General features: G+C 35.3%; 3 protein-coding genes across 3 annotated transcripts; 1 reads left to right on the forward strand and 2 right to left on the reverse strand.

Annotated features, from left to right (window-relative positions):
- Nucleotides 1-7,940: 7,940 nt before the first annotated feature.
- On the reverse strand, nt 7,941-12,223 carry LOC109008902 (mitogen-activated protein kinase kinase kinase 3-like). The gene is made up of 9 exons (XM_018989179.2): nt 11,734-12,223; nt 10,654-10,977; nt 9,749-9,836; nt 9,615-9,677; nt 9,321-9,481; nt 9,131-9,206; nt 8,683-8,733; nt 8,491-8,598; nt 7,941-8,377 (listed from the first exon to the last, which is right to left on the reverse strand). Exons 1-9 carry the CDS (start codon nt 12,153-12,155, stop codon nt 8,189-8,191), a joined length of 1,482 nt encoding a protein of 493 aa, XP_018844724.1. The 5' UTR covers nt 12,156-12,223; the 3' UTR covers nt 7,941-8,188.
- A 1,188-nt stretch (nt 12,224-13,411) lies between these two features.
- LOC109008904 (extradiol ring-cleavage dioxygenase-like) lies at nt 13,412-18,413 on the forward strand. Its single transcript, XM_018989184.2, has 3 exons — nt 13,412-13,758; nt 17,228-17,592; nt 18,048-18,413. The coding sequence occupies exons 1-3, from the start codon at nt 13,531-13,533 to the stop codon at nt 18,244-18,246; spliced, it is 792 nt and encodes a 263-aa protein (XP_018844729.1). The 5' UTR covers nt 13,412-13,530; the 3' UTR covers nt 18,247-18,413.
- A 2,111-nt stretch (nt 18,414-20,524) lies between these two features.
- Nucleotides 20,525-25,323, reverse strand: LOC109008903 (BTB/POZ domain-containing protein At2g13690-like). The gene is made up of 2 exons (XM_018989181.2): nt 24,448-25,323; nt 20,525-21,624 (listed from the first exon to the last, which is right to left on the reverse strand). Exons 1-2 carry the CDS (start codon nt 25,120-25,122, stop codon nt 20,686-20,688), a joined length of 1,614 nt encoding a protein of 537 aa, XP_018844726.1. The 5' UTR covers nt 25,123-25,323; the 3' UTR covers nt 20,525-20,685.
- Between the last annotated feature and the right edge of the window lie 1,677 nt (nt 25,324-27,000).

A 27,000-nucleotide genomic window follows, 5' to 3' on the forward strand; every position in this document is an offset into this window, starting at 1 on the left:
ATCAATTTTAAAAAATAAAATTTATTATTAAAAAGTTATTATTTTTATATAAATCTATATTTTTTTATTTTTTTAAAATAATTATATGATATTTATACATTCATAATTTTAATTATTATTTCTCTTATTATTATTGTGGGTGCGTATGTGTGTGCGACAATTGTGCAGGGGGTTGGATCATGGATGAGGATCATGTCATTCAAGTTTTTACTGGCGCAAGTGCATCACTTGCCATTTGCTTGCTTGCTTACATCACCACACACAATTCTTACTAATATAATTACAAGATAACGATATGGGTAAACTATTTGGATATGAATTATTCTATTCTTAAATTAGTTTGTAAAGTTATAAGTGCTACTTGTACTTTATGGGGGAGGCTCTGGCCCCCTTATGAATGGGTAGGGGGAGAGTTGGGCTCCAAGCCCCAGCCTCGCCTCCCGTGGGTGGGTGCCCTTATCCAGATGTTTGGGGTGGATTAGAGATCGTTCGAGTAGGGGGAGAGTTGGCCCCCTTATGAATGGGTAGGGGGAGAGTTGGGCCACCAAGCCCCAGCCTCGCCTCCCGTGGGTGGGTGCCCTTATCCAGATGTTTGGGGTGGATTAGTCCAGAATCGTTCGAGAGAGAGCTTCCAGAGAGAGAGAAACTACGATGGCAATCGGACGAGACTTTAAAATAGATGAAAGAGAGACTGAAAGAGGAAAGAGAGATAGATGCAAGGGAATGAGAATTTTAAAACAAAACATAAGAGCAAAATAGCGTCATTTTATTAAAAATATTATTTTTTTCTAATATATATATTAGACTAAGCGAATGGGTGAAAATCTAAGCAAGCTTGGGCCCAGTCTGAACCCCGTCTCCAGCTTGTGCAGATTGGTGCCCCTACCCACCCCAAGTGAGGGCCAGACGGGGGTGGCGGGCGGGCCGGATGCAGAGGCCCTCCTCCCACCACTATGTAGCACACTATGAACATCACTTAAATGATAAAATTTGATTTGTAATATTTAAATTTTAAATTTTATTTTTTAAATCAATTATGTCATGTGAGCACTTTATTAAATATATATTTGAGAATATAATTTTTCTTTGAAACAAAGTGAGATGAATTTGAAAAAAATATAGCGCCTTCCTTTTTATAATTGAAACTTCAAAAAATTACGTGGATAATTTGTAATTAAAAGAGTAATGCTAGATATATATATTAAATATATATATATATATATATATATATATTTCTCATTTTACTTTTTACTTCGATTTGATTGTATTTATTAATCTTTAAAATGATAGTTGGCCTTGATACGGTAATAGGGGAGCTACATTAATAAATGCTTGCGTCTACACTTTAAAACTTTAAAACAAAATAAATACAAAAAGTAATATTATGATAAGAAGTTCAATGGTTATGGAGAATATCTTCCTGCAATAACTACCGCTCTCCCCTTAATAAAATTGTGACACGCAGACACTCTATTTATAGTAAATGATGTGGTCGTATTGTAACAGATTAAGTAAACAATCTTCCATATCTCCGTATCCCATTTTCCCTTCCTCCCACTCTCTTTCCTCTTCATCAGAAATTGCAAACCCCTCCCTCAAGCCCGTGCCCACCCCCTCCTTCCCTCCCGTCGAGCCCTGGCCCTAGCTCCACCCCCTCCATCTCTCCCTCCCTCTTTCTCTGCTAGTAAAATTTCGAAGAAAACCTAAAAACTTAAGCCAGAACCGATTTTCGTGGGTTTGTCGGGCTGCGATGGTTGAAGGGCTGGAATTGGCTACAGGGTGCGACGGGATGTGGAGCTGCAGCAGTGTGGAGTGCAGAAGGGGTTGCAGCAATGCGGGTAGTGAGGACTCGGGAGGGAGTGCAGAGGGAGAAAAGAAATTTGTAGTGTATTTAATTTTACTATCATGTAATGTGACTTATGAAATTTACATGATAATTGCTTACGTGTAAGAATTTCATTTGTTGCATTGAGGGCCTCAGATCAGCTTGCCTGTTGATACGGTAATAGGGAGCTACAATAATAAATGCTTGCGTCTACACTTTTAAACTTTAAAACAAAATAAATACAAAAAGTAACGTTATGATAAGAAGTTCAATGGTTATAGAGAATATCTTCTTGCAATAACTACCGCTCTCCCCTAAAAAAGGGTATTTAATAAAATTGTGACACGTAGGCACCCCATTTATAGTAAATGATGTGATCGCATTGCAACAGATTGAGTAAACAATCTTCCATTTCTCTGTATCCCATTTTCCCTTCCTCCCACTCTCTTTCCTCTCCCTCAGAAATTGCAAACCCCTCCCTCAAGCCCGTGCCCCACCCCCTCCTTCTCTCCCTCCCTCTTTCTCTGCTAGTAAAATTTCGAAGAAAACCCAAAAACTCACGCCAAAATCGATTTTCGTGGGTTTGTCGGGCTGCAATGGTTGAAGGGCTGGAATTGGCTACAGGGTGCGACAGCCGACAGGTTGGAGAGGTTCGTCGAGCTGCGACGACTGAAGGGCTGGAACTAGTTGAAGGGTCCAATGAGTTGCGACAGACTGGAGAGGTTCATCAGACTGCAATTGGCTGGAGATCTCTAGCATGCTGCGACGGGACGTGGAGCTGCAGCAGTGTGGAGTGCAGAGGGGGTTGCAGCGATGCGGATAGTGAGGACTCAGGAGGGAGTGCAGAGATAGAAAAGAAATTCGTAGTGTTTTTAATTTTACTATCCTGTAATGTGACTTATGAAATTTACATGATAATTGCTTACGTATAAGAATTTCATTTGTTGCGTTGAGGGCCTCAGATCAGCTTGCCCGTTGATACAGTAATAGGGAGCTACATTAATAAATGCTTGCGTCTACACTTTTAAACTTTAAAACAAAATAAATACAAAAAGTAACATTATGATAAAGAATATCAATGGTTATAACTCATATTTATGTGACCAATTAATTTCTCTCTCTCTCTCTCTCTAAACACCAATTAATTTCTCTATGCTATGGATAACTAATTACATGGAACGGCTGGGGATCACTTACTTTATAATTTTCAACCTGGCCGTACCAAAGTTATGTATTTTTAAATGCCTTTTTACTGAAAACATTAAATTTTCTATAAATGAAAAGAGATACTAAGTTTAATTAATCCATAAAGTTTCGAAATATAGGATCTAATTTTTTGTATATATTAAGTAATGTCTACGTACGAAACACGGCGTTAATAGTATCTACATATTTATTGTAATCAGCCTCTCGAGAGTTGTGTTATCTTATTTTTCATCCTTTTTTTTTTTTTTGGTGAATTTTATTTGACCACTCGTTTATACTGCTAGTTATTTTTATAACCTTTTTTTTCTATTTTTCTATTCACTTTTTTTTAATATTTTTAAAAAAATAAAAAATATACTAATACACTTAAACTCACTTCCTTCATCATTAAGTAAACAAAACAAAAAAAAAAAAACAAAATCACTGAATTGTCAAATGGAGAAATAAGTTTTAGACGACATAGTAGTTTTTTCCATCTTATTTTCCATCCTAGATGCCAAACAATATGTATGCTGCGTATTGTGATGTCATTTGCCAAGTACTTGGGATGGTGGTTAGGTTGATGGAGATGGATTAGTTTCGTGATGCAATTTTATTAATAATTTCATTGTGATAATCGCAAATAAGGACAAGAAATACATCCAACTACTTAATCTAATAATCCCCCACTATGTATAGTTTGATAATGATGATGATGCTACAGTTTATTAAACAAAACTGATCCAGCATTACAAGTCCTTCAACAAACATACTTTCTTTCTATATATAATTTTATATATATATATATGTATGTATATATGTATGTATTATTATAAGAAAATTGTTTAATTGTACTCAGGTATTTTTTATAAAAATGATTATTTTTTGTTAAATTGAATATATTTTCATCGTAAATAATTCGTCACAAATACTTATTTTTCTAGTAATATATATATATATATATATGTATAAGTGACATACTTATTGTTTAAAACCATTAAAATCTATGGGTGCTATCTCTTTGTCAAATTTCATCGTACGTGCACGCTTTCACCATGTTTAGAATGGTTAGTACTACTCTATCTACCCCAATCCATTTTGTTACAAGAAATGTAACAGTACTTTTTCAAAGTTGGTGGTTAAAAGTCATGCTCCATACAGCTGTATATTTTCTGCACACGAAGGAATAGAATATTTCGTAAAAAAAAAAAATGATATTTACAATTTTAAAATATTTAATTTTTATGTATTTTTTTTAAAAAAATTAGATAAATATAAAATTTATATGAAAATCTTATTTTTTTTAATGCTACTATTTTTTAAAGAGAGTACGTACTCGTGAACTGCATACTCTAAAACTATATTGAGTATTATTCTTTTCTACAAAATACGAGCCAAAATCTTTAAATGTGAGCGAAATACAACTATATAAAGAGAAGAAGGAAATTGAAAATTGTGTACAGTGATATACCGATAATCTCTAATTCTCTTTTTGTAAATATTTTTATAGGAAAAATTTAATTATAAGTGATTCTACACATTAATACGTGCACTCATTCAATATGATTGGTTAGAAAATAAATTTTATTAAAAATAGTATTAATTTAAATTTAAAATATAAAAATAACAATATTAATATATAAATTAATACGTAAAGTTACTCGTACGTAACAAAATCCATCTTTGTACGTAGATGTACCAGAGGAACATAGGATAGGGAATGATCTCTTTTTGAGGTGGGGCTAATGTATTTTTTTTCACAACTTTGTATTAAAATAATCTTAATTTTTTTAGGGTAAAATAATATTAATTATTAAGATACTTTATTTTATTTTTCGTAATAAATAAAAATCAGAACAAGTTTCAAAAAAATTAAAAAAAAAATCTCTCACTTCTCTTAGCATATTTTAATGGGTATTGTTACTTTTACAAAATCTCATGAAACTAATTTTTAAGAAGTTTCTAAAAAAATCTTAGAAATCTAACGAAACAAACATGATCGCAGCCTCTGTTGGTACGTCCCCCTTTTCCCTTATTTTAGTTTGTCTTCTAAGTCTAAGCAATGATGTTGGTGTTTTTTCAAAAAAAAATATATATATTTATTTATAAACGAAAGTCATTATTTCTAATTATGTCAAATATTTAATGTGTGTATATATATATGAAATTAATCTACTGATAACTAATCTATGAAAACGACTTCGTATGGTGTCTTTTTTAGAGGTTCAATATTAACTGAAATTAAATAGAATAAATAATGAATAATATTAGATACAATTATAAATAATATAAGCGTCGCATATTGAAAAAAAAAATAGAATTTATTATTAAAAAATTAAATTTCTTATATAAATTTTATATCTTCTCACTGTTTTAAAAGGGGTGCAGAGCAATTGCGTATAAATATAATTTTTTTAAAATAATTTGACAACAAATATAAATTAAATTTAAATTGACAAAAAAAAAAAAGTAGGGGAGGAGCCGCCATGCATCCGTAGACTATTCTTTTTCCAAATTGCACTGTATATTGCACAAGGCTCGAAGAAAATTTGGGGGGACCAAAGCGTGCTGATTGGCTAATTTATGGTTATTGGGATTTTTGTTTTTTTATTTATTAGGTATATGGTTTTGGACAGCCATCGTAATTAAAAATTAGTAAGGACTCTTTCTCATAATCCATGAGTTGTTCTAATATTGTTCATCAAATATTACATTTTTATACTGCAAAATGATTAGACAATGCCGTAGTTAGAGTCTCATGAAATCATTATAAATAATAAAAATTATTTAATCTTAAAAATAAATAACACAAAATTTCATTTATCATATTCTCAGTAAACTGAAGATATTATAATATTTATGTCACTATTGGAAGATTGGAGAATTGGAAGTGTGGGAGCCACACTACTATCATGTGATCACCTTTCATGTATTTTCTCTTCCACATGATTACGTAAAATTATTGATGAATTTTTAGTTGAAAATGTTCGTGTTAGTACTAAAATTTACTTCATACTAACTCTATTAGCGATCGATTCACATTCTGACTTGACTTCACGTGTGCACGCTTTTGTTACTTAATTAAACTTAGTCTAATACCATGTGCTCACCCATTGATAACATGCTAGGATTTGATTTATTTTCACTATTTCTCAAATAAATGACATCAATTCTTGAAATTGGAAACATATTTCCACACCCAAATCTCACAATTAAGAAGCAAACAAGTAATATATACGTTGACTTGCTTCTAAGATTTTAAAAAAATATTTCATCAGTCACTATTCACTACCTCACATCTTATGAAAAATATCCCACGATTTATGAAAAAAAAAATAAATATGAGTGTGGAGTGTGGTAATGAACAGTAGCTGATAAGTAAAATTTCTCAAAATCTTATTAAGTTGTTCATCATGGTCTTGCTACGAGGGGTTAGATTTAACAAAAAAACAAGAACAAGCGCACCAAGGACGAATCCTCAAATGGACAAACCACGTGGGCTTGGGTTAAAAATTTCCAACAAAAAATCCTATACATTTGTTTTAAGTCAACATTTACAAAAAAAGGAACACGTGAGCTCTGGTTCTCTGTCTCTGACTCTAGCAACAATGGATTCATTGATTGACTGATTCAACACGGTAATGAACACTAGCAAATCAAGTACTGAAATTGGCTTTGAATATTTCCTTCCATAGAATTAATTAATTAATTAAATAAAGAAAAAATATTCCTGCAAAATCTAAAAACTCACACACTTCCACTCACTCAACCTTCACAAATATTACTTTGTCTCTCTTGACCATCAGATAATGAAGAATATGGTAAAGATAACAGATTACTATGATATCATTCCTCTGCACCGACTTCCCTTTATTTTATTTATAGAAATTGGATGAACTGCTTTAAAGATCATAGTGTAGGACCCTCATTTATTATTAAATATATTAATACCAATGTGAAAGGGCATATTTGACATCCTCTGTTTTGGAATCACATTACCTTCTGGTTATAGCTTGTCTATAAAGGCCAAACCAAAATAGAAGAAGGAGAACAGAACAAAAGGTTAGTTATTGTGTAGGTTGTATATGGCTATATTTTATTTTTTCTAGATAGGTTGTATATGGGCCAAAATTTGGAACCAACAAAATGAGGAGGTATGATGTATCGATACTACACCGGAACGGAAAATTTCTGATACTACACCGAAACAGAACAAAAGGTTAGTTATTGTGTAGGCTGTATATGGCTATGTTTTTATTTTATCTTTTCTGGATAGGTTGTATATGGGCCGAAATTTGAAACGAAACAGAACAAGGAGATATAATGTATTTTGATATTACATTGGAATAGAAAATTTCGACCGGAATGAAATGGAATTGAAAACTATGATACAAAAGGAGAGCTGTTTTCCTGGGCTCTTGAAGTGGGGAACAATGCCATCATCGTATAATTTCTTTCACTCAGAAGTGATATTTGGGTTTCGTTTGAATTCAAAATTCAACTCATCTCATCTCATACTTATAACTTTATCAAATTTTCACACAAAATATAATAAATAATTTAACTTTTTCAAATTCCAAAACAACTTTTTCAAATTTTCACATAAAATATAATAAACAATTCAACTTTTATTCTACTATTCACAAACCATCTTAACTCATCTCTGAATCTAAATCACTCATTGGTCTATTTGAATGGGAGTTCTCTTACACTGGCTGCTCAGAAAGTTTGAAGGGAGTATGAGATTGGCTCAAAATCCAAACTTTAAAACGAATGAAAAGGAAAAAAAAATAGAGGTTTATAGAAATTATTTTTCTAAGCTTTTCATCTCCAAAGATGATTCCATGCAATTCTCATGCCAACAGTTAGATGAGGCTTATGAAAAGCATTCATTTTCATGTCAAATAAAACTTACACGTGGAAATTAGGATTGAATAAACAATGTTCTTTGATTTTCAAGGGATATGTTTATAGGCCAATATGTCAAAGTTACAGTCATCTTTTGTTTAAGCTTTCGATAAAAGTACGACCATAGAACACACATTCCAGTTCAATTTACCAAAGCCTTTGGAAATTGAACCGTTTATGAGCACAAACGCATTTCGTTGTAAACATGTTATGAGATTATGTTTTGTTTTGTTCCATCAAACATGTTATGGAAGGTTCCCTTGTTCACATTCATATTTGCCACCCAATCCTTGTTGCCTGGTCTCGAATAAAAGGGTGATGTAGCAGTTGCAAGGCAGTAGGCCGCGCTGTCGGGTCTCTCTGCAAGCACAGCTTGATGAAATTCCTTGCGTCATTGGAAAGGTGTTCAGGAATTTCAGGGCCATCTTTGCGGTTTAAAATTTTGAACATTGCAGCCGCCTGTTTAAACCAACACAACATAACCATTTTGGTTCTACAAACTGTACTTCAGAGATGACCATAATACAAAATCAGTTCTATACAAAAGAACTGCTGAATATCTTATATCGCACCTGTTCATACTGGCCCCATGGTGGTTTAGAAGTTGCCATTTCAAGAACTGTACAACCCACGCTCCAAATATCCCCAGCAAGACTGGGTCCATTTGTGTTCGTTATAACCTGATATTAGAAAAGCAATGAGGAGCATGAGTAACACACCTTAGTGAACAGTAATAGAGAGAGAGAGAGAGAGAGAGGATCTACCTCAGGCGCCTTCCAGTAAGGTTTAGAAAGCATTGAGAAACAACCTGTTAGCTGCACCAGAAGAACCAAAAATTAGAATCCTTCTTTAACTACAAATAGGAAAGCACTCAAAGTTTACACTTCACAGGTCATACATGCTTTTGGCTCACCAATACATCAGGCTTGCTCCATAATATTAGTTAGATTATATGCCCTACATCCTAGATAGCAGGCCCAAATATACAAGTCTCGCGCTTGTGCATTTGGGACTTGTCCCTAACATTACTCCTGTTTAATAGAAAACACAGAGAGAGTGGGAGAGAGCTTAAATTGTGAGTATTTTGGTTTTCAATATTTGGTGTGAAACCTTGCTCCCACACATGTGAGTAAATAAATCAGAAACAGATTGACACTGACTTTTCTCCTAGTGTTCTAGAAGTAACTTCTGTTTAGGGAAAGATAAATGTACATGTTTGGCCATGCCAAAGTCTGCCAACTTGATTTCACCGTTAACATTTACCAAAATGTTTGCCCCTTTGATGTCTCTGCCAAGAGAACACATTACTTAAATAATAATAATAATAATAATAAAGAAATTAACAAAGCTGCAATTCCAGGAACAAACTACTCAAGAACCGTGACTACAATTTCCCAAGTACCTGTGCACTGTATTTATTCCATGTAAGTAGGCAAGCCCAGAAATAATCTGCCAGGTATAATTTTGAATGGCAGATTCGTTAAACGAACCATATTCTTCAAGTAATTTATGGATCGAGCCACCGTAGACATATTCCATATAAACTGAAAGTGTTTCCTCGCCCTAAGAACATGGTAATCCAGAGATATAACAAAAGCAGGCTTTCAATATTCACAATTATATTTACATAGATTGATTATCAATCTAACTGTGTGTGTCTTGCTGTATTAATGGTCTTTATGAGATCAACTCTTACCAGTTCGCTTCCATAGTATTGACATATGTTTGGGTGTGAAAGCTGACTGAGCAAATTTATCTCCTGATGGACAAGAAAAAATTCTGTTGAAATGTGATAAGTTAAGGGAATAAATAAATTACTGAACATGTTACCTGGTTCAGTTGCTTGAGACATGCTCTTGATATCTGATCATCACAACCGGCCCTGACTTCTTTTATTGCACAAATGTTCCCATTTTCACTGTTATAGTTGCAAACACATCGTTGAAAAGTAAGAAAATAGGAAAATGCCACTCTTACTCCAATTTTCTAGAGTCTATTTCTTGACATAGCTGATGAGTATTTCATATCCATGTGGATATACCCAAAGTGAAATTGTCACATGACAGACCATGTGGACCACTCACACTTCCCATACACATGAAACATGTGTGCACCTCCGGTACACATGGCAACTCACATGCACCTCCAGGCCATGGAGTTGAGAATTTCTGTTGAAAACAGAAATGCTCAACATATAGAAATGCTCAACAAAATATACAATGCTACATCAGTTTTCTGATATTTATCCCGACATACGGTTTCTTTCACTGTTAATAACACCTTAGAATGTTCCCCCTTACTGCTGCACTAAATGAAATATACTAACAGGCATGTCCATGCAGTTCCCCCAACAAAAAAGTTACTGTTGATTTTGACAGTTAAAGCACCATAAGAAATTTAGTTTAGTTTATGAATTCAAGGTACTTAGAATCTGACCATAAGCATGCATTTTCCTTGTAACACTCATTCTAAGTTCATTTATCTCAATAGAAATTTTGAGATAAATCTATTGATACCTGTGGGCTCACTTGAATCTCATGCAGACTAATTTTCGCTAATGAATCTAATCAAAGGTGGAAGAAAGTAAAGTAATTGATTTGAAGAATTATATACTGCAAGAGGTGTGAATTGAAAAATCGAAAACCCAGGGTGTCAGTAAAACTGCATTAAACCACAGGATGTGTAATTGTATTTTACATTAGAACTAAAGATATATAATAAGCACTTCAAATTACCTATTAAATCCAACGTATACATCCCCAAAAGTACCCCTTCCGAGAAGCCTTTCTTTCTTCCACTGGGACTGTGTAGAAGTTGTGCTTTTTATGCCTCCACTTATGTTTGTGTTTGGTAAGGCAGAAAGGATAGTAGGAGAAACTGGAGAAACAGGAAGAGGCAGATGAAAAAATTGACTCTTCCTGCCTTCTTGCTTTACTGTTAGAGACTCCAGACTCAAGTCGCTTAATCGTGGGTGAATAAGTGATGTTTGGCTTGTGGGGCCGCTCGACCCTTGGCCGGGGCTTCTTGATCTCACGTTTATTTTGGTATCACCTTGTCCTCTGCAATCAAAGATATAGCGTGGGTTACAGTTCACACTATTATGAAAGAAAGAAGCATAATTGAAAATATTTGTTGAGGTCTGTTTTGGAGAAAGCATTGCTGATTGAACTAGGAAACAGAGACCAATAACAGTCAGGAGTCAGCACTTGGTTTCAAGCATAAAACGCAGGTGATCAAGATTGTACAGCATAATATAGAACTTGATACTTGAAAGGTTACAGCTTTCCTTTTCATCACAACTTCTAATCATTTGTCAAGGATAATCATCTATGCCTACCATTCATCCATAAAATCCCTCATTACTTTTACCCACGTGATTAAAGATGTGTTTGGATGTTGAAGTGATTAAAGATGTGTTTGGACTTTTACCCACGTGATTAAAGATGTGTTTGGATGTTGAAGTGATTAAAGATGTGTTTGGATGTTGAAGTAAGTTGAGTTGAATTGAGTTAAGATGATAAAATATTATTAGAATATTATTTTTTAATATTATTATTATTTTAATATTTAAAAAAATTAAATTATTTATTATATTTTATGTTAAGATTTAAAAAATTGTAAAGATGAGTTGAGATTACTAAGTTCGACTGCAAACCAGAAAAAAATTGAGAGAGAAAGTGCCTCTTTTGCAAATCAAATGAAATAATACTCCTAAATTGCTCGAACCAATCGAAGTAAGAAACATCATTAATGACGCCAGAAACGATCCATTAATCAATCAAACGCCCAGAAAATCAACGCCGCCAAAAACCAACCTGAAATCACCGAATTGCCCATTTTCCTGAGAAACCGGCTGATCGTCGGAGGACCAAGAAGTGCTCACGCCCGAAAACGAACCCGAGCGGGATCCCATCCCGACCGCAGCCCCGGGGATATGATCCTTCACGGACGAAGTCGGACAACAGCAACACCAGAAAAGAAAAGAAGTCGACCACCGAGGTAGCGGATGGCCACTCCTGTCGCCGCTGTCGGAATCGAAACCTGAAAACACGGAGTAGCCGTCGAAGTCATTGACTAAGCTCGTGGGCGTTTCCTTGTCCTTGCCCTTGGTGTTGTCGTTCTTGTTCGATGATTTGGACAGATTGAGGGGGTGGGTACGAAGTGAGTCGTGGTATACAACTTGCTGCTTCTGTATTCCTTTGTTCTTGCTGCACTTTCTTCCCCACCAAGCAGACATTTTTTAACTGCCAAACAAGTAGACAAGGGTATAGAAGAGGAGCAGAAGACTCGTGCAATACATCAGTGGTCAGGCTTTATGGAAGTTTTTATCCAACGTTAGAAGGATTCAATATTAAAAAGTGGGGTCCCACTCGTAACTATACAGTGATGAGCTACGAAGAAAACTTATCTGTCCAATGTAACAATCTACAGTAATTGGCGGCTCAAAACTGGTTAGGCAGCGCCTAGATTTGAGAGTATGATAAAAACGAAAAATGAAGATATTTCCATTGAAGTGGAGTGGAAGCTGGAAGAGTTCAGAAACTCCTTATGTTGAACAAACACAAATGCGAAAAACCATTCATGCAAACATGCATCAGCGTAACACTGGTACTTCTCGATGAAAGAAACACACACACACATATATATTTACAACTTTCTACGAGGCTTAAGTACTTCACGAGTAGGGCATACTCATAAGATTCATAAAGCATTCATGTAACCATGCATAACCCTTCAGAATGTTATGGAAATTTTCTGCCTTCTCATTTACTTCGTTGTTTTTTTCTACAGAAGAAATAAACATTTTTGTGTTGATTTGCAGCTGTTATTTGTTTGCTGTGGACATTGGTTGCCTGGAGGCTGGCCGGGGCTGGTTTGCTGCACTTTGGCTCCCCTGTTCTAAATTATTATTATTATTATTTTAATTTTGGATTTTCTGTCTTATTTAGATTTTTATTTTTTGTATTTTTGTGCCTTATTTAGATTCTAAATTTTTGTGTAACTGCCTTTCATTTTTTTTTTAAAAAAGAGGAAATTATAACACCACGTCATAAAAATGTTAATTTTTCTTTTAAATCAATCTTGAATTTTCTTGCTAACTTAAATATAAAATTTTGCATAGCTTTCTCTTGTTCTAAAAATAATTATAAAAAGAGTCGTACAAGGTTTCTGTATCAATTAGAATGTAACGCAAGGTAGAATGGACCGGCGGTGAGTTAAAAATAAAAATAAAAAATAAGAGAAGTGCTGTCGATATTTATTAAAATTAATCTACAAATTGTTAATTTATAAATTTATTTTTAGAAAATATTAAAGATTCTTTTAAAAAAATAAAGGAAAAGATTTGCATAGTATTATAAAAATATTTCTGTTAAATATAATTATTTTTACGTATTTTTTATGCATGTTATTAATTAAAATAATTATTTTATATTACAGAAAATAATGTAAACCAATCGTATTAATAAAATAGATAAAAAATACTGACCGCACAGAAATTTTGGTATGAAAAAGTTGAGGTAGGCAGAAACAACAGAGGAAACAAAAGTTGGGTGAACGCATGTTTATTGTCTATTGTCAAGAACAGCAACTAAGCAATTCGTACGACAGAGATGGACACGTTCTACATATCCCACGGAGCGCCGACGCTGTCGATAGACGAGTCGCTACCGGCTAGGCATTTCTTGAAAGCATGGCAGGACAGATGTCTCTGCCAGAGGCCGACTTCCATTCTCGTTGTTTCCGGTCACTGGGAGGCGACTGTGCCAACCGTCAACGTCATTGCTGGCCGCAACGAAACCATCCATGATTTCTATAACTTTCCCGAACAAATGTACAAGGTACATCATCATATATGCATGTATCACATCGTATATCTATGTTTTGTTATGTCAACCTTTGATTTTGATTCTTCCGAGTCTTTTGTGACGAACTTTCAATATTCTCAAAGGTTGCGAACTAGCATTGTCTGATGTTAGCTAATGATGCGGAAGAAGTTCTGGAACCTCAAACTAAATTGTATGCTGTTTTTTTTTTTTTGTCATCCTTGCTGGGTTTAATGGGTGTGAGTGGTTTTTCCTGTCTTAGTAGAGTCGGTTGCTGGTAAGAGATGCACTCAGTCTGGTTTAATAACAGGGCTGCTTCCTTACACTATTAGCTAATATCTCTGGCTGCGAAGATCTGATCAGCTAGGATGGAGGGCAGGGCCATTTTGATAGTAAAACTGCTGTTATTTTCATAATCAAGAGCCTATTGTCTGTGGTGTTATTGCAGGTGTCCAAATGTCTACAAAATAGCTATCTGGGTTCTGAATTAATTCAGAAATTGGGTCAGTGGCGGAACCAGCAATTGTGAGGGGGCCAACTTCTTTTTTTTTTTTTTTTTTAACTGTGTGACTCATTTATGTAAAGAGTAATGCTAAATACAGTCTTAGGGTGTGCAAGCTCTACGCACTCTCTTTGAAAAAAAAGGAGGGATCTACTATTAAAAAATGATTTTTTTCATGTGAGCCCTAGATTTACATACTTTTTTCAAAGGAAGTGGGCTCGGCATGCACATGATCTTAGGAGTACAAACATCATTTCTCTTATATAAATTAAAAAGGGATTGAAAAATTATAAAAGCATAACTACAAACTATTTTTCATATAGATCATCGACCTTAAATAATGTTTCTTGTATTTTCACTTTAGATTCCATATTAAGAAATCCAATATTGTATAACAAAAAAATTTAGGATCCATATTGTACTGAATTGGGTTTACCTCAAATCTCTTATAAGCAGCTTGTGGTTCAAGTTTTGAAGTGGCAGAAGGGGTTTGGTTTTGTTCATTGGGATGTGAGGGACTTGTGGGAGGAGATCTGTGAGGTGAGGCTTAATATGCATTTACAATTTTGTCATATTTTCAGAGAAGTGAACCAAATTGCAGATTTCTTGGTGGAAGAAGGTGCTAGTGGTGTATACAAGGATTATCTGGTTCAGATTTCTTTTCCTTGAAAAGTCGAAGGATGCTTCACTTTGGAGACTTCAGGTTGCTCTGATTTGAAATGTAAATGGGTCATTTGGTATATGTTGGGTTGCATGGTCTCTTCTTTTCCTGTGATAGCTTCGTAATGTGGTTTGGCTCACAACCTAAGTGAGTCATGATATGATATACTTGCTTTTATGAATTGAAGTTTGGTTATGAGGATATCAAATTTTAATTTTGTCTTAACAGAGATAGATATGCATATAGGCCTGAACCCTAGTTAAGTGGCATTACTTGGATTTGCAAGAAAATAAGCAATAACAAAAGGTAGATCAACGGCAGTCCAGATGGTTTCTTCCCGAGCTCTCATGGCTTGAGACAAGGAGATTCATTTTCTCCATTACTTTTTGTTATTGTTATGGAGGCACTAAGCAGGATGATCTCAGCTTTAGTGACTAATGGTTATATTAGTGGTTTTCAGATTGGATCGCCGAGTAGGGGTATCACTACCATTTCACATTTACTGTTTGCAGATGATACGCTTATTATGTACGAAGCCGAGTTAGATCAGTTGAGGGCTGTGAAGGCATTGTTGCTTTGTTTTGAAGCAGTGTCTGGTTTAAAAGTGAATTATGATAAATCTAAGTTGGTGTCTATTGGAGAAGTTCAAAATTTGAGGGTGTTGGCTGGTACACTGGGTTGTAAGATAGGGTCTCTCGTTATGAATTATTTGGGATTACCATTGGGTCTAGCCTCGAGGGCGCTTTCTATTTGGGATACTGTGATTGAAAAAGTAGAGAGAATATTGCAGGTTGGAAGAGAATGTATTTGTCAAAAGGGGGCCGGATTACGCTTATTAAAAGTATGCTTTCTAATCTACCCACTTACTTCTTATCCTTATTCCCTATACCGGCTAATGTAGCGGGACGTCTTGAGAAGATACAAAGAGACTTTCTGTGGGGGGGTCTAGGTGAAGAGTTCAAATTCCATTTAGTCAAGTGGGAAATTGTGTGTCGTCCTATCTCCAATGGTGGTTTGGGTATTAGAAATTTGAGGATGTTCAATCGGGCACTACTTGGCAAATGGTTGTGGCGGTATATCAAGGAACCGGCTGCCTTATGGAAGACTGTGATTGAGAACAAATACTGTGGTTTTGAGGGGGGTTGGTGTACTAGAGAAGTTCGAGGGGCCGCTGGAAGGGGGCTATGGAAACACATTAGAAGAGGATGAGCGGTTTTCCATCAACATACAAGATTGCAATTGGGTACAGGTTCAAAGATCAGATTTTGGAAGGATGTTTGGTGTACCAATAGTACTTTACAAGACTTGTTTCCTACACTTTTCGTAATTGCAAATGTTAAAGATGCCATGGTGGCGGAGGTAATGGAAGTTGTAGGTAGAAACATCCACTGGAATATCAATTTCATTCAGGCAGCACAAGACTGGGAGATGATGAGTTTTGTAGATTTTTATAGTCTTTTGTACTCTTGTCACCCAAATATCCAGCATGCAGATGATTTGTGATGGAGTCCAACAAGGAAAGGGGTCTTCACTGTTAGCTCCTTTTACAAGGTACTCACACAAGTTCCTGACAGACAATTTTCATGGAGAAAGCTTTGGCGCAATAAGGCTCCTCCCAAAGTTTCTTTCTTTGTGTGGACAGCGTCTCTGGGGAAGATTCTTACTACGGATAATCTGAGAAAAAGAAGCATAATCATAGCAGACTGGTGTTGTATGTGTAAAAGAGGGGGTGAATCGGTGGATCATTTACTTTTACATTGCGAGGTAACCAGGACTATTTGGGATGCGGTGTTTAACATAATGGATTTAGCGTGGGTTATGCCAAAAATTGTGTTGGATGCTTTGGCCTGTTGGACCTCAATTCGAGGAGTGCGACAGATCAAAGCGGTTTGGAAGATGATTCCTATCTGTATTATGTGGTGCTTGTGGTAGGAGCGCAATGAGAGGATTTTTGAAGACAAAGAGAGATCAATAGCGGAGCTAAAAATGTTATTTTTTAGGACCCTATGTACTTGGGCTAATGCCGTGGACTTTAATGGCATGAAATTTCATGAGTTTTTAGTTTCTAATGCTCCCACCTAATTAGGATGGGAGCATTAGAACTTCTTTTTGTAATTGACAGTTGTTTGGATGAATATATACTTATTTTACTTATAAAAAAAAACAAAAAACAAAAGGTAGATCTGTTTTCATCTCCCATGAAGTCCATGACAAAAAGCATGTAGTGATGATATCACCAGACAACTCAACATGTAAAGAAGAACCTTTTTTGTAGTTCATTTAACTTGACCATCTTTTCAAATTCTATTGCTCATTTCCAGCTCAAGTACCCGGCACCTGGAGCTCCAGAACTGGCAAAGAAAGTGAAGGAACTGCTCATGGCATCAGGCTTTGAGCATGTTGAAGAAGATAAAACTCGAGGGCTTGACCATGGTGCATGGGTCCCCCTGATGTTAATGTATCCAGAGGCAGATATCCCAGTGTGTCAACTCTCAGTTCAGCCCAATAGGGATGGCTCTTATCACTACAACCTGGGGAAGGCGTTGGCCCCTCTCAAGGAGGAAGGTGTCCTCATCATGGGTTCTGGTAGTGCTACTCATAACTTGAGAGCACCGAGAAACTGTCCCACTCCTCCCTGGGCTTTGGATTTTGATACCTGGCTTAAAGATGCTCTTCTTGAAGGAAGGTAACCGATACCTATTTCCTATCTCATAATTTATGTTCTATATCTCATTTCATTGGTGCCATACTCAGTAAGGGCCCACGAGAGCAAAATTTAGATCGCTGGTTTGAATCTTTCCCTCCCCTTCCCTTGGTGACAGATCTAAACTCGATCCTCCAAACGTTTGCTAGGAATCTTTTAGCCCCAAATAAACAAATTATTATATCATTTCCATTCAAAATTACCCAGTAGTTCATAGACTTTTGGTTTGCTGATGCAATGGTATAAGGCATATTTTTAGGCTTTTTAGTCTAATTAACATTGATGATGCTTTTCTCGCCCTTAAGCAACCCCAAGGGCACCACGAATCACAAAATGCTGAGGCTTTTCAAACTTTGTGTGAATGTTGCTTAATAAGGGGCAGGCTTCCTCACTAGCTTCTATATTTTGATTTCTTAAGTATATAATTCGTCATGTAGATACAAAGACGTGAATCAGTGGGAAGAGAAGGCACCATGTGCAAAAATGGCTCACCCATGGCCGGATCATTTATACCCATTACATGTGGCAGTGGGTGCTGCTGGTGAAAATGCAAAGGCAAAACTCATCCACCATAGCTGGCACAAGGGCGGTTCTCTTTCTTATGCCTCTTACCAGTTCACATCTGCTACCGTCTGAATCTACATTGCAGAATTGTGCTATCATGTCTTGTGATGTTGTAGCTACCTATCAGAAATAGTACATATGTGGGTTCAAATTAATTGCCCCTACATGTGGGAGGATTGCTTCGTTTGGATTATCTTGATTTGCCTAGTATTAAGCCTTAGTTTATTGTTGGGCGTGTATTTTGCTTTCTTGTCGTTTGAGTTTAGATTAGTATTATTTATTTACAGTTTTCCTCCATCATGACTCGAGGGTTTGTTTTGAATAAAAGATGGAGGTGCCGCCCTCTTTTTATTAAAAAAAAAAAAAAAATACCTATCAGAAATAGTATCAATCCTTGCAAAGCTTGAGAATTGAGGCTTTTAAATTTTAAATAAATGAAGTTTTTCTTTACATTTTCGGAACTCTAATCAGACTTTGATATTCAAGTTTTCCTAAATATATTGTCTTTAATAGACGATACAGTTCAAATTTTCACAAGGAATGTCAAGAAATTGTTGCAGACAATAATAGAACATAAGTTTCTGTGAAAAGATAAAAAGTGTCAAAGGGACAAATGTAATTTATTGTTTTTCTTTCTTTGTCTGTGACTCGCTCTGAAAAAATACAATAGAAAAAGGTATTCAATGTAATCATTTGAAAATGGAATCATTTTTTTTTTTTTTTGACGTTGGAAACCTCTCCAAGGCTGGGCCCTTCGGATCCACTTCTGCAGAGTAAATTCCGGTCTCATGCACTACACCCTAAAAAATTTCTCTATACAGAACTGATTAAATTGCTGACTTTTCACCAGTTTGCACCCAAGGAGATTTGAACCTTAGACCTGGGGACATACCGCCAAACCCAAGACCTTCACCACTTGAGCCAATCCCTGGGGGTTCTTTTTGTTTCTTTTTACCGTAAGAAAGTGATTACCTCCATAATTTTCAAGTGAAATGGGGGATAATCTTTATTTCTATGGGCTAGGAGGCATTTATTCTCTAATTCAAGATTTTTCTTTTTATTTTTATGTAAGTAATTCAAAAAGGATAATTGAGAAGTGGTGACTTATGAAGGAATAATATATGTTCAACAAGGAAGATATAAATCATATATTCCACTATTAAGAAATAATATTTGCATTCTCAGAGTATGTAAATTTCGTGCATTTCCTTTTAAAAAAATATAGATAAATCTCGAACCTTCATGAAAAACTTATTTTTTTAATAATAAATTTCACAATTTTTTTTTTTAAATAGAGTGCGGGATTTGTACATACTAAGACTATATTTTACACTGTTCTTATGCAAAAGTACCTCGTGATAACGTGACTTATTTGCGTCTTTTTTTCTTTTTACAAATACACATAACTTTTCACAACAATATTTTAAAAAGATGGATATTTTTGTAAAATAATTTATAAAAGTAACATTATTTTACAAAAATACCTTTATTTTACAACATGTATTGTAAAATATACTGTGTAGATATTATTGCTCTTTTTTTTAAAAAAAGAGTTAAAAACTTGTAGGAAATAAAACCCCATAAGCGTACAGTGACCAAGAAAAAAAACCCAGCCAAAATGGGGGAAAATAAAAGAAAAAAGAAAAAAAGGAGGGCATAAAATCTCAAGAAGCTTGGTAACTTGGCTCGCAAGGGGTACGTACATAGCCCAGACTAGATAAGGGGGCGCTTTTGATTTATTAATTTATCCTTTTCTTTAGTGAATTGAGTCGCAAAGGTTCGAGAAATGGCAGACAATGTAACTCTAAAAACAGGGCCTGAGAGACAGATATGTGATTATATTTTTCATTTCTTATTAGGGATGGAGTTTCTCCTCAAGCTTGCTTACTGGGCAACTAAAATATATCCATTTGGATGTATGATCAAGCATGAAGAACACTCCAAAATATACCTCAACTACAAACAGATAATTCTAAGCGATCTCAATCCTTTTGTTTCCTCCTATTACTTGTAAAAATGCACATGCAACGGGTAACTAGTGGGCAGCTGAATTTTCATCCCTATAGCTTGCATTTTTGTAATGGTTATCATATTGTCATTGAATCATCGAAGTCTTCCTTGAATAGGCCCTCCATAATCATCAAGAGTCAAATGCAGATAGGAGTAACACATCCTTCCATCAGACATTTACCACTGAAATAACTCATTTCAATTTCATAAGGGGTGTCAACCGAGTATTATTAAACATTTTTTTTTTTGTTTTTTATTTCTTCAAGGGGGAGGGGATGTAAATTGAACATCTTTTACTCCCTCTCACATTCATCACAGTTTTCAGATATGCACACGAAAGTAGAGGATAATCTCATAGAAATAATGATGCCAATTTATGCACTTAACAGCCGTTAACAAAAAATCTACACAGTTGATCTACATATTATTGACTCCCAGCGTTTTTCTTCTTCACCTACACTAATGCAAAATACCACACGAGTGAAAAAGAGGGGTTACATGTTACCTGGATTCAATTGCACAAGTTTCCGAGCCTCTTAGGAATGAGCGGCGCCACCAAATCTGGAAGGCTTTGCTTAGATTAGGACATTCAGTGCCCTGCTTGGAGAAACACTGAAACCATTCCATAAACAGTGCATACTGCTGCTTCAAAGGAAGAGTAAGGAGTATCTGACCCATTGCTTCCTCCAATGCCTTCATGTCGAGCCCTTTCCGGCATCTCTGCAGCCAACCAAAGTCCAACAGCATTGGGCTGAACCATGCCAGGAGAAGCCCTGATCTTGATTCTGAACGGCAGTGCAGTTTTCTGGTCCCCATTGCAATGAAGAGAAGGGCTGTAACCCTGCTGAGCTCGTACCTGACCATTGGAGATGTATTCTCATGCATTCCAAGCAGTTCTCCCTGATCTGCCCACATATCCACAAGCTCCTCAGCCATTTGCCCATCAAGCAGGATTTCTAGCAACCAATTGATGTTATCAACTTGTCTTGAGATCCGTTCGATCAAGGGCCTATCCTTTTCCTTCTTTGTCAATCTCTCATGAGGAATTGTGCTAGAGGCTTCCTCAAACAAGCTAACGAGTGAACTCAGGCATGACTGGCAAGCAATGTAAAGATCTTCCTTATTGAGGTCAGATTGGTCCTTCTCATAGACTGAACTTTTACAAAGGAGACCCTTGACTAATGACTTTAGCTCATTCCTAGCATTGGCCTCGGTACAACTGGTGATAGACAAAACAAGCTGTCTGGCTAAATGTTGTTGGGAATCTACCGAGTCACGAGAGTACAGTCTGGCTAAAATATCTCTAGTTGTTGCACCATCAAACTTAAATCTTGTAAATAGGATCCTCAGTTTCTCCTCTTCCTCCTCAGTCCAAGGAACAGCCTCGATGTACTCTAAACAGGACAAAACTCCCTTGGTGAACATGATACCTGCTGATACCTAGTAATAATAAGAGAGGCACACAACTGTTATAACAGATACCATAGTTGATATCTAGCAGAAGCCTTCTCAACACCTCCCCTCTCTCCCCATCTCATTTCTTGTCTTTTTTAGAAATGATCACTAAATTATGCAGACATAACGATCGTGTTGTCCGTCATAGCACTAATGTAAGGAACATGAACACATAACATATGCATAAACAGCATATTCATGGAGAGCCCCAAATCTTACTAGAAGGCCACATTTTTTTACATTAATACTGATGGGCACCAAGATGGACCTAGTCTTAAAGATCCTTTATTATTTTTATTGTTACCATTTGAACCTTAGACATATGCCAATCTAAACTTCTGCAGGAGTACGAATTGTACAGTGTTAACACTTACTTTGGCACGGAAGGGCATCTTGCACCTAATCACTTCATAAATAAGGCTTGCTAGACATAACAAGTGAACATGTCAATGTTATTATTAAGCTTTAGATGTAATTGAAAGAAGTTATCCTTTTTAGAGAAGGATTCAGATCAAGGATTTGTTGAATTCTCCACAATACCAACTTAAAAGAAGATTATCTTGTAATCCTCTGTTTTTTTTAATCTACACATTTTTGTCAATTATTTCCATGGGTCTCTCTAAGACTATCTTTTATGTTGCCTTGCGGATATTTGCTTCTTTTCATTTCTTGGAATTTGTAATTTCTGTCATATACTATCTTCTTCTTCTTCTCTTTTTTATTTTTATTATTTCTCTTCTTATTGTTGTTTTCCTCTAACCTTAAAATTTTACACACGCTTGAGTGCGTTGGGTGCATTTGCTCCAACATCTACAACAAACCTCACATGAAGTAGTATAAAATGAATCAATAGCGATCATAACTTGATATAGATGCAGAATCATCGATTATAATATTAATTGGCCTAGTTCAAATTACCGGTGGACGAATTTTCCCTTGATAGAAGTTTTTGTATGTATTTACACTCAAAAAAATCTAAATTATACAATTCTCCAGGAAATCTAAAATTGTCCCAAAATCTAAAACTTTCAATTGAATGATATATAACATCGGCAAGCAACAATAAAAAAAAATTATCTAGCACTCCATTTTGATACTGATTGTGAAATTGGGTTGCTGTGTCAGAAAAATATTGGTAATAATATCAGCAAGATAACGTTCCCCTGTGCTACCAGGCATGCCGAGCTCCATATTCATGTACAGTCAAAAGAAAAGGGGATACATAACTGGAAAGTGGAAACCATCATACACAAATAGGTCTTGATAGCCTACTTAGTTTGTCAACCTCTTTCTTTCATGTAATGTCATTTTTTGCATCTTTTCCCAAATCCCAACCACATTGTAGGTAGCTCAATGCCCCCAAGGGGGAACTTAGGGGTTAACATACTAACAGTCTGCTCTAGTTCCCTGAGATGGCATATAGGGTGTAACGGATCAATCTTTTTCTTTTTTTTTTTATGGGTAAGCATAACGGATCAATCTACTCAAAGCAGGAAAGGTAAACATTCAGAAAGAAAAAAAAACAAAAAACAAGAAAAAAAAAAGCCAGAAGGTAAACCCTGCAACTGAAATGATAGGCTTGTGACTTCTCAAATAAGGTAGTCTGAAAAACAACAAATGTCATCGCTATGGCCATTTTTTAGAGGAACCTTTTCTTTTCCCAATAATATGAATGCATAATTGCGAAACGAAGAAAATGTTTCAACCAAAAGTCAGGGTGTCATCCTAAATGTCGCAAGCAATGGATTTACCAAAGAACATAAACCACTAATTCATTCACAAAAACCTAGGACTCAAACGGATTCATTGAATAAAAGCAAATAGAAACTAACTCATTTTGCAACCAAACAGTGTGGGTTGGTGGACATCATGCTGCAAGCAAGCACCTGGTATGGACCTAAATGATCTCTCATTTATCTGATTTATGAATCTTAATCCAAAAAAACAGATGCATTTTGAAGCGGTTTTTTCCCTTTCGAATCAGACAGTGCATCCCATCCAATTTCCAATCTATATTTTGCAAGGAAATAACAACTTCTTTGTTTGTATATGTCCCGTGTACTTGGTTTCACCTATTTTAATAAAATTCTCATTTACTGTTAAAAAAAAAAAAATCTTCTTCTTCGTTTTCAGGTGAGACAAGATTTCAAATGAAAGCTACTGAAGATAAATAAGTGATTGATGGCACAGACCAGCACTATGAAAAAGTACTTGTGTGCATGTGCCCCATGTCACAGGTTCGATTACCCCTAGGATCAAACTGCGATTTAAGTGGGAGGCCATAACAGTGGGTTGTTGTGCTAGTCTCCCTAAGGGTTAGGTTCCGTGGTTGAGTCCGCTCTGCCATGGGGTGGTTCCCCCATCATATAAAAAAAATGCTCTTTTTGATTCTAAACTTAGCTCCACCACCAGTCATCAAAATTAGAAACCGCTTACCTCAAGATGGAAGCAACCATATTCCCTCATACCATCAGAACGCAATCTCACTGAAACACAATTCTAATCCATCAAATTCACAGCCACCCAAGTCCTAAAAATACTTCTTAAAGCAACATGCATGCAGTCTAACTGAAAAGCGTTCTAATTTTAGATACAACATAAATATATTGATACACACGAATCCAACAAGGAAAAACTTCCAATAAAAAGAGAAAAAATGCATGGAAACCCCCTCTTTCTCTCTAAGTTATTACTAATAAGCGCAAGAACTCGCAAGAAACTACAGCTTCAACAAACCCAGAAACAAAAACTTAAAGAAAGAAAGAAAGAAAAAAAAGAAGGTATTAAACAAACCCAAATACCACTAACCTCAAGTATGTCGATGCACCTATACGCACCGATCTTCAAGAGCCGCTTTGGAATATCGTCCTCGAACATCAGCTCGATGGTCTGCCTAAACGCCCCTAGGTTCTCAACATCCGGGACCTCGATCCTACACATCTTCCGCCCCGAAGACGAGCTGTTTGACTTTCTCTTATATTCACTGATCAAACCCGAGAATACATCCGAACTCGCGCTCAGAACCTCCGAGTTAAGCTCCAAGACCAAACACGCACCGCTCTTCCCTCTCAAGTTCAACCTCACGTCAAATACACCGTCATTATCGGCGCTTCGGGAGCTAGAGGAAGAGCACGCCGGTGCGGCCCGGAAGCTTTGCGATTTGGAAAGAGTTGCAGAGGAATCGACGGCGGGGATTTCTTCTGGAACGGTGGAATCGGTGTCAATGGGGGAGACTCGGCCAGGGGACAAGATTCGGCGGGCGTCGATCCGGGTCCGCCCCACGATGCCCAGACCAGATTTGGAGCTCTGCGGCGAGTTGGGGACGGAGTTGGAAGGGGGTTTTGAGAGGGTTTCGGACTTGGTGGTGGGAAACGATTTGAAGCGAGAAAGAGACAAACTTTCGGGGCTAGAAGGGGGGACCGTGAACGAGCAACACCATGATCGGCGGCGAGCCTGGGAGTGCAGGCGGGTGGAATGGTCCATTTCCGGGCCGGAGTCGTAGAGAGGTAGTGTGTGTGTGAGAGAGAGCGTGAGAGCGAGTGAAGTGTTACAATTGTCGAAGTCAGTGTCGATGATTGTTCTTGGAAATCGTGAGGAATTCGGATGGTTTGATCTCTTAATTCTTTGGCGAAGGAATCTCAATCCATCACTTTTTTTCCTTTCATTTTGCTTTTTAATTCATTCTCTTTGAAAGTTTTACATAAAAATATACATCAGCTCCTTATCATTTCTCCGCATTACATGCTATACTTTTTTATTTTATTCTATTTAAACTAATTAAATTCTTTTATTTATTATTTATACACCATATATTTAATAATAAAAATAAAAAAAATAAATGTGATAGGTAGAGATGATAAATATAATTTTTTTTTATATATATGTGTGTGTGTTTTTTATTAGGTTTTAAAAAATGAGAGAAAATAAGTTGAATATAAATATTATAAAATTATTTGAATATAATTTTTATTTTGAAATTTAAAATTTAAAATTTTTATTCTATTTTTAAAAAAAATTATAATAATTAGATGAGAAAATAAAATAATATTTTATATTTAAATAATATTTGAAAATAAAATATCTAAAAATATAATATTTTAAAACAATTGTATTGCTAAGTGGAACCTAAAATTTGAGGATGGATTTTCTTGGACTAGCCGTTGAGTTTCGTAGCGAGGAAGTTAAAAATTATATTAATTTTAGGTCAACTGATAAAAATAGGGATTGAACTCAATGACATCAAATGTCAAAGTCTAAGGTTGCGTTTGGATGTTGAAGTGAGTTGAGTTGAGTTGAGTTGAGTTGAGATAATAAAATATTGTTAGAATATTATTTATTATTATTATTATTATTTTGAGATTTGAAAAAGTTGAATTGTTTATTATATTTTGTGTTGGAATTTAAAAAAGTTGTAATGATGAGTTGAGATGAGTTGAGAGAAGTTGTGATTCCAAACGAAAGATATCCAATGTCCCAACCTTTACGAAGCGAAGCGGAGAAGTTTGAAGCTTTTAACTCATTTTAATTTATTATTATAATTTTTAAAAATTTTAACATAAAATATAATAAATAATTCACTTTTTTAAAATTTTAAAATAATAATAATATTAAAAAATAATATTTTAATAATATTTTATTATTTCAATTTAATTTAACTTCCAAACGTAACCTAAAAACTTACGTGATATCCGGAGCTCAAAAGCATGAATAAGTGTAGATATACCCAAATGGCAACCTTAATTTAAACCTTAAACCAAACAACAAAAAACAAGTGTAGACTTAGGAAGGGCCAATATTCAATTTCAAGTTGAATAACACAGACCAAACAAAATCATTTGTACAACCACGTGAGAAAATTCAAACTACATAACACCATTGACTATAGAGCGTTCGAATCATTTGATGTTTTAATAGATGTTTGAAGCTTTGATTACTAAGTAAATAATTTAAACAAGTAAATGATACATCTTTAATATTTTTACAATTTATTGAAAAAAAAATAGTATAAATAACGGGGTATTCTCAATCTAACAGGTTTTATATATTCTAATGTATATGTTGTTGAAAATTATGAAAATGAATATAAAAAATAAGAAAATATGCATTGAAAATAGACAAAAATAAAAAATAGTAATATTGCATTATTATAAAGATTGAGATGACTAATCTAATCAATAATTATATTTGAATGTTTTTACGCCAATACTATCAAGTATCAACGTAACATATTTTAATTTAGAAGATAAATTTTAAATTTTAAAATTTAAATATTACATATTGCATATTAAATTATGCCACATAGGTTCAAATTTTGAATGATGGTGAAAAGTAAAAAAAGTAACGTATTAGTCAAAGAGTAAT

The sequence above is a fragment of the Juglans regia genome, chromosome 10 (assembly GCF_001411555.2).
Source record: "Juglans regia cultivar Chandler chromosome 10, Walnut 2.0, whole genome shotgun sequence".
NCBI classification, from domain to species: Eukaryota; Viridiplantae; Streptophyta; class Magnoliopsida; order Fagales; family Juglandaceae; genus Juglans; species Juglans regia.